General features: G+C 55.8%; 1 protein-coding gene across 2 annotated transcripts in view; it reads right to left on the minus strand.

The window, feature by feature from the left end:
* Positions 1-13,236, minus strand: part of FBLN1 (fibulin 1) — a 79,667-nt gene that overhangs the window by 42,406 nt on the left and 24,025 nt on the right. For both annotated transcript variants that reach the window (XM_032345930.1, XM_032345931.1), the window contains exons 5-11: positions 10,031-10,090; positions 8,593-8,694; positions 7,873-8,010; positions 6,563-6,700; positions 2,638-2,781; positions 1,693-1,821; positions 927-1,052 (exon numbers count right to left, since the gene is read on the minus strand). In XM_032345930.1, coding sequence (XP_032201821.1) covers positions 927-1,052; positions 1,693-1,821; positions 2,638-2,781; positions 6,563-6,700; positions 7,873-8,010; positions 8,593-8,694; positions 10,031-10,090 — 837 coding nt within the window. The remainder of the gene's footprint in view (positions 1-926; positions 1,053-1,692; positions 1,822-2,637; positions 2,782-6,562; positions 6,701-7,872; positions 8,011-8,592; positions 8,695-10,030; positions 10,091-13,236) is intronic.

Here is a 13,236-nt window from a genome sequence, read left to right on the forward strand (position 1 = left end):
GCTCTCTGCTCAGCGGGGAGCCTGGTTCCCCGGACTCTCTCTGCCTGCCTCTCTGCCTGTTTGTGATCTCTGTCAAATAAATAAATAAAATCTTAAAAAAAAAAAAAAAAGCTCAGTGCTGCCCAAAGGAGAGACTCAGTATTCCGACCAACACCTGACAACATGCCCTGGCCTCCTCTTTCTTACAAGTATTTACTTGATAAAACTTCCAGATGCAAACCCTCTCTCTGTCCCTTCAAGATGCAGCCTCTGCAACCCAAGAGTCTTTCTCCAGGATGCAGGAATCATGCCTTCGAGATGTGATCATCGGGAAGGGGAGGCCCCCGCCTCCCAGTCTCTGTGGGAGGGAGGAGCTGGTTCGCAGGTGCAGCCCGCCTAAGCAGGCTGACCCCCCACCCGACATCGTCGGGGACTGCCCCTGGGCATGGCCCAGCATTTCAAAAGCCTGTAGCCTTTTGTTCCAGCAGAGCTGAGACGGATCTGCACTGATGTCTCTCTCTGCTACTGCCATAGTCTGAGTAAAACCTGTCTTCCAATTTACTTGAAAATCTGACCTCCCAACCCCGTTTCTCCTGTCAGGGCACAGAGGCAGGGGACGTCGGCCACGGCCCCAGTCGGGTGAACACAGGGTCTGTCAGACGCCGCCAAATCCTACACTCTCGGCCCCAACCCACACGGCTTCTTCGGCTTATCCACCCCTGTGCTTGGCCCTGGGCGGATGCCACCAGGCTCCAGGGCCCAGGAGGGACTGGGTGAGCTGTCCTCTCTGACAAGCCACCTTTGACATGTGCTTCCCCAACCAGCGCGTCCCGTAATCCGTGCTGGGGAAACAAACTCGAGGCCATCCCACGGGTCTGCAGGTTGAGCGGTGGCTCTCCCCAGGAGCGGGCATCCCGGAGCACCCCAGCCTGGCCACATGGCCTCACCTTCACACGACCGGCCGTCGGCAGAGAGCCGGAAGCCCACAGTGCAGCTGCAGAAGTAGGAGCCAGGCGTGTTCTCACACTTGTGGCCGCATAGACGCCCAGGGTAGCGCCGACACTCGTTGATGTCTGTAACAGAGCGGGCGCGGCCGACTCAGGGCAGCGTCCCCCACCCATGCCACCTCTGCCCATGAACTCCTAGTGTCCCCCACCGTCCACAGCCACATCTCTAGGAGGAGAGAGGCAAAGTGACTGGTCCCAAAGCTCCCAACAGTCAGTGGGCGTGCCGGGGGCCACTCCTGGCCCTCCTGTAGACGTGCCCACCCACCAGTTCTCCATCCCAGAGCCCTGAAGGACGGTCCACTGGACAGACATGCGGCTCTGAGGGTGGGTGGGGCAGTTGCCAGCCCTCCCCTCCCCCGGAGCAGCCTGGTTTTGGGGTGGCAGGTGGCGGCCTACAGGGGGCTGTCCCTTTCCCAGCAGGGAGACGGCCATACCACCATTCATTCTTCCATTGTGAGCCCTGACTCTGGGAAGTCACTCGTGCTTCTGGACATTTGGAGAGCCAGCTGTAGTCTCCTACACCCCTGCCCGCCTTGGGTCGAGCAGAGCACCTACTGTATGGGTGGGGGCCTGGGTCGCACCTGGGAGCACAGTAGCAGGGCTGGAACCTGAATGGGGGTCCCCCATCGCAGGGTCTGCTCTCTGGGGCTGCTGCACTGGGACTTTCTCAGGGGGCTACCTGGGGCCTGCAGGGATGCCCACGTACCCACACACGTCCTGCTGATGCCGTCGAAATAGTATCCAGCCTTGCACTCGCAACGGAAGCTTCCGGGGGAGTTCATACACAGGTGCCCCGGCCCACAGGGCTCGGCGGGCGCCGCACACTCGTCCACATCTTGTAAAAGAGAATGACGCATTGAAAAATGTTTAGTGTGGGTTTTTCTTTTCTCCCTAAGATGATCAGAAAGGAAGACAAGAAAGCAGCAAACTAAAATGTACTTTAGCAAAGCAGCATTATTTATTCTTCAAGACGATGTCACAGGACACCTGCCGCGTGCTGAGCCCCGTGCTGGGGAGGCAGCTGACCCAGACGCAGCCCCTACACTCGGGGGCCACCTACTCTGGCTGGCCAGTGATGGCCAGGGGAAAGGCAGGAAATACCTAGTGACCCGGGGGAGCCACCAGGAAGTGCTCTGGGAGTCAGAGGGAGAAGGACTCCTTCCAGTTAGCAGGGACCTGGGTCCAAAGGAATGTAGCAGCAGGTGGGCAGAGGAAAAGGTGTAAAAGCAGAAAACCACACAGAGAGGAAAGAGCAGAGCTGGCTTAGGAGCAGCAAGACCTATTTCATCTGAATTATAAGGCTTGTGAAGTTGGGGCCACCTCAGGAGGACTGAATTGTAAGCGGGGTCACTGCCTATCCCCTCTCACCACTGGAGATTGTGAGTGGGAGGGATAAGGGAGCTTTCAGCTCAGGACACCCTGGACAGACTGAAAGGGACGAAGCTGGGCACAGTGGGAGGCTGGCATCCTACTGCAACAGTCCCAGCAATCGATGGTAAAGGTCTATGCTTGGAGTTGAGCAGTGGGATGGACAGAGAGATAGAAACAACTTCACTTTGGGGATTTCTTCTCCCCTTCCAGGGAAGGAAGGGATATGCTGGGAGCAGACAGGAAAGTTCATATCAGACTGGTTCTCTTTTTAAATACCAACCAACACAGCGGGTTCCCTCCTCGTTGAGATGGTAACCACGGCCACAGTTGGGCACGTTCTTCTGGCATGTGTAGGAGCCCTCTGTGTTGATGCATGTCTGCCCAACGGGGCACGGGGCACTGATACTTAAACACTCATTGATATCTACAGCAGGGAAGACAGAGCCAAGGTGGTTAAACACGGGGGCCTCCAAAAACCCAACGACCCGATCTCCAAAACACCGCCACATCCCCTCCTCACTGCAAAGCCTCACCCAGAGGTACTATGAAGCCCGTTCACCCCGAACCACACACCAGCCCCCCAGCTGGCTCCCAGATCTTGCCAGCACACGCCACCTCAAAGACAACGGGCCTAGGCCATCTCCCTGGCCTGAACCTTCAGCCCATCCATCTTTCCCTGCACGGCTTCTGAGGCTGCCTGTCTGGCTCTCGGGGCTACCCACGGTCAAGTGGCCATGTCCCTTCTGAATCCCACACGCCCAGCGAGTGCAGACCAGTAAACGCACAAGGATAAACGCTCGGTCCTCTAGCTCCCCTTTGGTGCAAAATCACAGAGGCAGGGGCATCTGGGTGGCTCAGCCGCTTAAGTGTTCAATATGTGATTTCGGCTCAGGTCACCATCTCAGGGTCGTGAGATCGCACCCTCCTCAGGCTCCATGCCGAATGTGGAGTCGGCTTAAGATTCTCTCTCTCCCTCTCCCGCTGCCCTTCCCCCCACTCGAGTTCTCTCTCTCAAACAACAACAACAAGCCATGCAGGCTGAACTTCTTACTAGGGGGAGAATTCTAAGGTTTTTAAGAATTGCCTTCTCAGGGGCACCTGGGTGGCTCAGTGGGTTAAGCTTCTGCCTTTGGCTCAGGTCATGATCTCAGCGTCCTGGGATCAAGCCCCGCATTGGGCTCTCTACTCAGCAGGGCACCTGCTGCCCCCCTCTCTCTGCCTGCCTCTCTGCCTACTTGTGATCTCTGTCTGTCAAATAACAAATAAAATCTTTAAAAAAAAAAAAAAAAGGAATCCCCTTCTCAGACACTTATGAAGCATCTAGGGGACAAAGAGAAGGGAGTGATGGCAGAAGACTCCGGAGCTGACGTCAGAAAGAGGGACCTGCTGTACTTCTCCCCTCCTGGCCTCACCCCTTCCTCCTCAGGCAGTCGGCGACCAGCCGCACCCTCCCCCTTGAGTCAGCCTCTCCAGCCAGTGTAGCACTTAGCAGCTTACAAAAGCACGTAGGTCCCTGCTGCCCTCGCCCACCGCAGCTGGCCTGGGACTTAGGCAGGGCCAGGATTATTTTCTGCGTTTTATAAACAAGGAAATTCCCCCAGCACGAGACTGGGCCCAGGCACCACTCAGCTCTAGAATCGGGGAGCCTCGCCTCCCAGCCCTTAAATCAGGGGTGGGCGAACTGCAGCCTGCCGGCCCAATCCAGCCCACTGCCTGGTTTTGTCAATAAAGCTTTATTGGAACACCGCCATACCCATTGTCTTACATACTGTCTCCAGCGGTTTCCACAAGCTACAACAGAGACCCCATAGCTCATGAAGCTGGTACTATGCAGCTGCAGGGCTGTCTGCCGTTGGCCCGAGGGGAACAGGCAGGCTTGTGGGGTACCGGATGGTTCCAGGATCCCCGGGAAGATGAATGTGGCTGCCCATGAGGTCAGAGCTTCCCACCACCTCACACTGTTCTGGAGGGAGCGAGGGTGCCATGGGCAGAGGTGTGCAAGCCGAAGACCCGGGGAGAGGAAGCGGCCTCTCCCAGACAGCCTTGAAACTAGCATTGGATCCCGACACACTTCCTCCTTGTACAGAAGTATTTGGGACGACCTGGTCATTTTTTTAAAAAATGACATAAAGGTACTGATGAAAAATGATGTTGAAATACGATTGTTAAGGACTGGGTGGGGGCGGGGAGCAGGCTGCCGCTGACTCTGGCCCCATTTGCATCAGAAAAAGAGTCTCCAGAGAGCGGGAGCTCCGAGAGGCACAGACTCTGCTGAGGGAAACAGAAATGTTTCCTTTCTGCACTTTGGGATTTGCTTGCATTTTTGTAAATAAAGATTATACATATATACATATTTTACATGTCTATAGAACTTTTGAAATCAAAAACATTTTTTAAAGAAAGAATCCTGAGTCTGGTTGCAAGGATGGTGGGCACAAGAAAAGGGGGGCTGCCCCAGGGGGAGTCGGGGGGCGCCTCCTGGTTGGTTGGCAAACATTCTGAATCACCAGGTGCTGGCCGGCGGGGCTCCCTTGGGGCTTTCCTGCACTCCGCCAGGCTCTACCCGGGTCTGGGGCCGCCCCCTCCCTCCGCGGCTCTCCCACCGGGGCTGTGCCTGCTGTGAGCCAGGGTTTCCATCCTGAACAGATGCCAGCCTCCTCGCAGAGCCCCCACCCAACGCACAGCAAGTCTGGGCAGGCCCCTCCTCCCCGCTGGCCCTGGGAGGGCCATCAGCCCCGGGCTCCTGGTCCCCTGCGCTGGGTGGGAGCTGGCGAGGGGCCAAGCCTGGCGGAGTTGAGCCCCCCGCACCTCATCCCAGCTCTGACACTTCCCCACACTCCCCGCCTGTCATGGGGGGGGGGTTGCTTTAAAGAAGAAGGCTGGGGCAGGGCTCCAAGGAGGCCCCTGTCCAAAGTGGGGGTCACTGTTGTTTTTGTCTTTAAATATCCCAGGGTGGTTAAAAAAGAGGGGGGCGAGGGGAGCTTTCAGTCCAAACTACCATTCCACATCAAAGAACAATACAGAGTTCTCTGAGAGAGGCTGAGCCAGACCTAGGACAAAAACCGGCCACCCCTCGTTCACAGACCCTTCAAGGAGGGTAGGGGGGCAGCCCCACGGGGTATGGGTTCTAACAGGTGGCGTCTGCAGCTCTCATCTGGAGAGATGTCTTCCTGTCCTTAAGGGCAGGCTCTAGAAAACTTCCGCCGAGCAGAGGCTAAGGCCAGGTCTGCGGATCTAGACGCCAATGCCAACAGCACACGGTGCCTGAGCCAGGGGGTTAGCCAGGCTGAGTCCAGGAGGAAGGGCAGGCCCTTCCCGTGTGTAAAGCCGGTGACGGGTGCTCTGCTTCCTGCCCCTCGCACACGCTACTTCCCTGCCTGAGCATCTGGCCAGGCCTCCTGCGTTTGCCAGTTCACTATTCCCATGGGATTTCCTTCCTCCCACAGCGGTGCGCTGTTTTGGGGCTGGGATACATGTGACAGAAAATCTGCCTCTTGCCCTAATCTTAAGTCTCCAGACAGGAGGCGTCAACTACGTTCGCTCTGCCATGCAACCATCACCGCCGTCCAACCACACAACTTTTTAATTTTCCCCGACTGAAACTCCCTGCCCAGTCAACACCAGCTCCCGACTCCCCTGCCCCAGGCCCTTGGCACCTCCCGCGCTCCTGTCCACCTCTGTGAAACTGACTACTAACACGGAGTATCTTTCAAAACATGTTTTTAAGACCGCAGGCACTTCACCATCCTCTTGTTCGATCCTTGCCTCAAGCCTCTAAGGCAGATGGCATGACTGTTCCCATTTTACAGAGGAAGAAATTAAGGGTCAGAGGAAGGGAGTCTATCACCCCAAGTTCTAAACCAGGTGTAGACTCCAAAATTGAAGCCAAACCAGGGCTTTTGTCTAAACCCAGGGTTGCTAAACTCTAGCCCCAGGGTCAACCCCAGCCTGTACCTGTTTTGGAAAATCAAGTTTTATGGGGACACAACACTGCCCACTCGGTCACGTATCCATGGCTGCTTTCTGCAGAGCTGAGCCCAGAAGGCCCACGAGGCCTCAATGTCTGCTCCCCCAGGCCTTCATAAGGTACCCCTGCTGACCTCTGCTCGGAGGCCCCCACCCTCCCCCGATCCAGAGACATGGCCCAGCTCCGGGGCGTTCGCCCCGCCTGGGGGACCCTCTCAGCCCTGGTGACAGCGTCTTACCAATACAGTTGCCTAGAGCATCCTGTATAAAACCGTTCTTGCACTGTAGCTGGGGTCTGCAGCGGAAGGATCCCAGAGTGTTCTGACAGATAAAACCGGGGGGACAGTTATGAATACCAGTCCCACACTCGTCAATATCTGGTACGTCATGAAAAAAGGAAATTGTTAGCAAGAGTCCTGTCAGAAACATCTCACAACATTTAAACATCACAAGAATGCTTTTTTTTTCATATGCTCCTTACTCGGACTACAACCCAAAACATTCCAATGGAGAAATCACATTAAAAAAGAGCCTTGGTTGGCCAAATAGTGCTCACATCGCTTAAGACTGAAAACTCTCTCTCTCTCTCTCTCTCTTTTCCCCAAGGCTCTTATGAGGCAACCTTTCTGTTATATAATAAATAACCCAGGCATTTTCCTGGCAGCATGTGGGATTTTTTTTTTCCCCTTCACTTGAGGCTAAGTGCATGTTTAGTTTAGATAATAAGCAATGATCCTCGTGGCAATAAACACTGTCCCTCTAAAGTTATTCATCCTGAAATCGTCACGAGATGCCAAATAGGAGCAATGGTGATTGTCATGACTGGACACGTTGGCTGCCCTTCCCCCGAAGTTCATGGCCGTCAAGTGTTCCAAAGCATATACTCAGCGGGCTGGGTCCCTGGGTTCTCAGGGCCCAAGCCGCCCAGCGAGGGTGGAGAGGAGCGAGCTTGCCCAAAGACCCTCCGACGTCAGGAGGGTGTGCCTGGCTTTTGAGTTACCCTCGTAACTGGACCAACATTTTCACACAAGTGGTTTTGTCATTATGGAGGGTTGGAAAGCCTCAGAAGAAAACTATGTCCTCAGAGATCCTCAGCAAAGCCTTATCTGCCAAATAACATCTACGGCCTGGCAGGGAGAGGCCGGCAGCCAGAAATGTCATGTTTTCATGCAGCGGAAGAGATTATGCTTTGAACTCCGAGGCAGCCTGGAGTCGGATGGAAGGCAGCTGTTTTCAAAAATAATTTGTGGGGTGGACGCGGGAAGAAAGCACATGGAAGCACCTGAAATTCACCTCGGGACTTGTTTTGAATTGATTCTGCTCTGAGCCTTCCAGAAATGCAAACTCACCCCTGTCATTAACTCAATGTTACAGTAAAGAAGGTAAATCTTTACCAACAGCTTAACTGGTCAGCGTCCCCGGGCAGTTCACGGGGTGCGACACACGGCACCAGGGAACCCAGAGCCCCCCGGAGCCCGGTGCTGCCTTTACCAGCACATGCTATGTAGTCGTGGGGAGCTGAGGTGTGCGGACCCAGAGCATCTCATACCTTTGCAGTCATTGTCCTCCGTGAGCTCATAGCCAGTCCCACAGCTACTGTCTCTCTGGCAGCGGAAAGAGCCCACTGTATTCACACAAGACTCTCCGAGCCGGCAGTTGTGCTCGCCCATGACACATTCGTTGATGTCTAGGAGAAATGGAGGCAAAGCAGGAGTAACCAGCCAGAACCACTGGTCCCCGCATGCTTTGTCGAAAAGAATGTTCCGGAAGGCGTGGTGCAATTGGTTCCCAGCCTCTGTCCAGTCCCCCACGCACATGCCTATTTGGGTCCCGGGCACCCACCACCAAATCAAAAGCAGTGGTTTCTTTCCCCTGCTCCGTTTCAGATCTGCTGCTCTCTCTGAGCACCCATGAAGCAAGTGCCAGGCTCTGAACCCGAGGCACGTGATCCTTAAGGCCCCTACGAGAGGCGATCCCCTTCCTCCATCTGCCTTGCCTCAGACAGGAGGGGCCAAGAGAGGCCGAGGGACGTGTCCAGGGCCACTTGGCAGATTCTGGATTCAGAGCCTGCTCAGACCCCCAAAGCCAGCCCTCTTCCCCAACACGGTGCTTGGCACCATGCACCGTGGACTCCAGGGTTCACTGGTTTTCACCTGCGGGGTGGGTGGGGGCCTGAGGTGTGCAGGGTGGGCCCTGCCCAGATGCCAAGTCCAGGCAGAGGCTCCCAGCACGGCTGCGAGCCCTGACGCGGAAGCATGGCGACGGTTACCTTCACAGGACACGCTGTCGGGCAGCAGCTGGTAGCCCACAAAGCAGGAGCAGACCACCTCCTCCCCCGTGTCTCGGCACTGTTGCTTGCAGGGCCCACCGCCTGGAATCAGAGCAGATCAGAGCGGATGTGAGCCACGAGCCCAACACACACCAGAGAGCCCCTGGGTTTCCAGTTCTGTTTGGCCTGGGCCAGAGCAAATGCCCTCGGGGTGGGCGACACACAAAGGGGGGCTCCCCATCTTGGAGGCCACCCTCTCCAGCCTAGCACCCCTCCCTTTCCTTGGGAGAACCCCCAGGATCTGGACCGGGACAACCTTGCGGCTGCTGCTTCAGGTCCCAGCCCTGGTCTGACAAAAAGGCAGCAGGCCGGGCCAGCCCTGTAGGCTGGAGTGGGGCTGGGAGGGGCCAGGCAGAGAAGCCAGAAGCTGCCGTCCAGCACAGACATGGAGGGGGCCATCCCGTGAGGGTCCCTCAGTGTCCCTGGTACCTCCCCTCCCCCACCAACCACAAACCCGCAGGCAGCTGAGAGATGCTCAAAGAGCAAATCTCCCTGGGACAAAACTCTACCAGCTAAAGATGCAGCCAGAGTTCTGACCGCTGCCCTGGGCCCGCAGGCCTCTGCCCGCCTCCCCAGCCTCTTCCTCTGTCCCCCGCCACAGCCCTCCCCCACGCCATGGCCTGCCAGCCCGAGTCTGGGTCCGCCTGTCTCCTACTGCCCAAATCTCTGTCCCGGGGCACCTTCCTGGCTAAGCCACCCTCATCCATCGCAGACCAGCTACGTCCTCCCCCAGGAAGGCCTCCCACACCCCCCAGGGAGTTTTCTGGGCTCTCTGCCCTCCTCCAGCATCCCCATCGGCCCCCCACCCCACCCCTGTGCTGGCGTGTCACCGAGCGCGGACCCCATCGTTTTGTGATTGTGTTTGCTCCCCGTCAACGCGCCCACCGCAGGGCAGGCGTCCGAATGGAGCTGGGGAGCAGACTCGCCAGTCTAGACATGTGGGAATGTTCCATGAAAGAGAAATGACCTTTTATCACATGAAAAACAAACCTGCCAGGCCCCACCCTCTTTAAATTTGCAAACGTCTCTGTTTGAGACACATGGATACTGTCCCCGGCACCCGCTGGGGCTCCAGGACCCAAGTCAGGGAACACCCCCCGCCCCACGTGTTCTCCCTTCACAGAGCCTGTGTTTAGGCGGGTGCTGCGGGGTGGGGCGTGGGGGGCTTCTGACTCCCGCCTCCCGCATGGGCCCCCCTCTGAGCCCACCAGGCCCCAGCTCGAGGGGAAGGAAAAGGCGGAGCCCAGGCGTGCAGGGCGGGCAGAGGGACCTGAGTCAACTCACAGACTGAGGGCCCATCCCGCGTGAACCCCAGCAAAACCCAAGGTCCAACTCCCGACGGGATCAGCCCTGACTCTCCTCCGGGGGGCGGCCTCACCTCTGCAGCGGTCGTTCAGGTACGGGTCCTCCTGCTCCCCCTCCATCTCCGAAATCTTGGCTGAGGGGAAAGAGAGGCAAACGCAGTGTCCGGCATGTCTCAACAGAAAGAAACCCTGAATACGTTATCTCTCTCTCTCTCTCTCTCTCTTTTTTTAATTTTTAACATACTCATTTTTAAAAAAAAAGATTTTATGTATTTGACCTAGGGAGAGAGAAAACACAAGCAGGGGAGTGGCAGGCAGAGGCAGAGGGAGAAGCAGGCTTCCTGCTGAGCAGGGACTCGACCCCAGGACCCCAGGATCATAACCTGAGCCGAAGGCAGGTTATGCCTTCGGCTTCGCTGACTGAGCCCCCCAGACGCCCCGCTTTATCTCCTTATAAATATCAGGCAGTCATGCCCATTTGGGGAGCTCAGGGGTTGCCGAGGGACATTAGGCACTCACGTTACCTGCCTATTTCAGCAAAGGCTGCTGCGGCCCTGCTCTACACCGGGCCATGGCCCCCAAACCTGAATCAACGTGCCCAGTAAAAACCTGCGGTGATGGGGTAAATGGTGTCCCCCCAGAAGATGTTGAGCCCTAACCCCCCAGTACCCACGCACATGACCTTCCTTTCAAGAAGAGTTTTAGCAAAGATGATAGAGTTAAGGTGGGTGAAGGTGGGCTCCCGGCCAGTACATCTGTGTCCTTCTAGAAAGAGGAAAGCGGACACAGAGACAGGCGTGCACAGAGGCAAAATGACGGAAGACAGAGGGAGGAGACGGGCCACCCATGCCCCGAGGCCGACAAAAACCAGGAGAGCTGCTTGGAGCAGATTCTCCCCCAGAGCCTCGGGGCGATGCAGCCCTGCCAATACCTTGACTGGTCTGGCCTCCAGATTGGGAGATAGAACATTCCTGTTGTTTGAGCTCCCCCCGCCCAGCTCCAGTCCACGGAGCTTTGCGAGGGCAGCCCCAGGAAATAAATGCATGTATACAGCCCACCTGCAAAGCCCCGTGTAGCGCCAGCCATCAGCAGGCACTCGCTGGGCGCATTCGGACAAAGTGTCTGAGTAGATCTGCTCTGCGGGCTGAGCCCTCGGCAGAGACAGGGCCCTACTCACAATAGGAACGTCACCCAGTGGATTCCCCTACTGTAGTCTGATGGGGTGGTTTTCCACTGGCCGTTCTGGGGTAAGAGAAGAAACAGATTCGTCCCTTTAGCTTGTGTAAGACAGCCAGGGGCAGGAAGGATCCCTAAAAATACCCAAAAGCCACACCCTGGGAAGTCGCGGCCCCGTCCACGAGAGAGGATGGCAGCCATCACAGCTCAGGCGCGAGTCGGCAGCAGGCGTGACCGCGATGGGCGGGAAAGCGTAAACCCGTATGTGTCCGTTGCATGTGCGAGAAGCAAAAGAGACACAGAGAAAACACGGAAAGTGACCCGATGGAAACACAATTTCTCTCTGTGTCCATTTCCTCTTCCCTCTGCTTTCTATATCTGCTAACACACCCAAGGTGAGTGTGTAGCAAAAATGAAACATCATCAAAAAGAAACGTTATTAGGAATTCCGCTTTAAAATTCAATACAATGTAACGTACACACACTAGGCACAAGGCAGGCTCTTTTCAGGCTGTTAAAATGTGGTCGGGGTCCCCAAGTATACCTTTCACTTGGCCAGGAACTAAGCAAAAGGCCTTTAGAGTGTGAATCGTCTCCCCCAGGTCAGGAGGCTGGGAGCACCTTTGCTACGGTTATTCAGCTCGGGAACTCTTGGCTCCCTTGGGGCACTCAGTCAAGGCCAAGGCAGAGGACAGAGTGTCGGCCCGGAGGACTGTGAGGAGGCCTCGCCTGGGTAAGGAAGCCATCAAGGCTTCCATGAGGTTCCTTGGAAGCCAGCGAGCCCGGCACAGAGCCACCGCCAATCCTGCCAGAAAGAGAATCCTAAACCTGGGCTCCCCCAGCCTCCATCTTCCCATCTGTAGAATGGGGGGAACCAATATATACCCCAGCACAGTTCCTCCCAGACTCTCTGCAGTAAGGGGACGGGGCGCTTTCCCCCATCACAGGCCATACCTTGATAGCATGTAATATGAACAAATTACCAGGAAAATTAAGTTATGAGAACAGACATACAAGCCTGTTTAGATGAAACTGGTATTAAGCTACGCTCTCAGATGCATATAAAAGTTTCCAAAAGCTTCCTCTCGATTCCCAGACTTCTTTTGTTAGAGGCCAGCAGCGGTCTGCGGAGCCTCTGTGCGGGCCCGTGGCAGCACACAGTAGGCCCGCGATAAGGGTCTGGGTCTGGGAGGAGGAAGGGCAGGGAGTCCTCACAGAGACTTTGGGGAGAGCCTGGGGCAAGAATTGAAGCAGATAAAAGACAGAAGAGAAATAAGACATCTGGAGCAGCAGCAAAGCTCAGAGACGGTTATGGAAACAGGACATAAATCAACAAAAATCCTCCCCAGAGACACAGGAGAAAATCTCTACCAGGACAAATAGTTTGGGTTTGTTTAAAGTGAAAATATCATCTCTGGTTTCAAAAGTCAAGGAGGGAGCCAGAATGCGGTTCCAGACCTTCTTTATGCCTGAGATATCTGAAATCAGCCCCACGGCATCCATGAGAAATCAAAACCAGAGGGAGGCAGGTCTGCTCGCCCCAGGACCACGAAGCCACCGGGGTCATGAAGCCAGGGTGATGGGCAGCGCGACTTAGGGAGCACGGTTCTGTGAACTCCTCCTTCCTAGGGCCTTTCTGCCCTTGACCCACTCAAGCTCCCTTGAAGCTGTCCTTGGGGTCACCCCTGTTTGCTGAATACATATCTATTAGTTGAAAGAATACAACCACTTATTAATAAGGTACCCCTCCCTGCCTCTTGTCACCACATCATTGGCGCCAGATGGAGAGAAAAAGGGGCTGAAGGGTAGAAGGCCAGCGTTCTCCCTCTCCTGTGTGTTGGCCATGTGACCTTGAGGAAGGTCAGGGCCACCATGCTGCCCAGGGCTGTTGGAGGGACGAGGAAGAATCGCGAAGGCCAGCATTCATGGAGTTGCCCAAACACTCCATACTCATTCTCCCATACAATCCTCCAGAAACCTTACAAAGCAGGACTATGATTATATGCATTTCACAGATGAGGGAACAGAGGTCTGGTACATCTGATTATTTAAAATACATGTTAGGACAGAGACATGAACCCAGATTTCTCAGGTTCCAGCTCCC

The sequence above is a fragment of the Mustela erminea genome, chromosome 6 (assembly GCF_009829155.1).
Source record: "Mustela erminea isolate mMusErm1 chromosome 6, mMusErm1.Pri, whole genome shotgun sequence".
NCBI classification, from domain to species: Eukaryota; Metazoa; Chordata; class Mammalia; order Carnivora; family Mustelidae; genus Mustela; species Mustela erminea.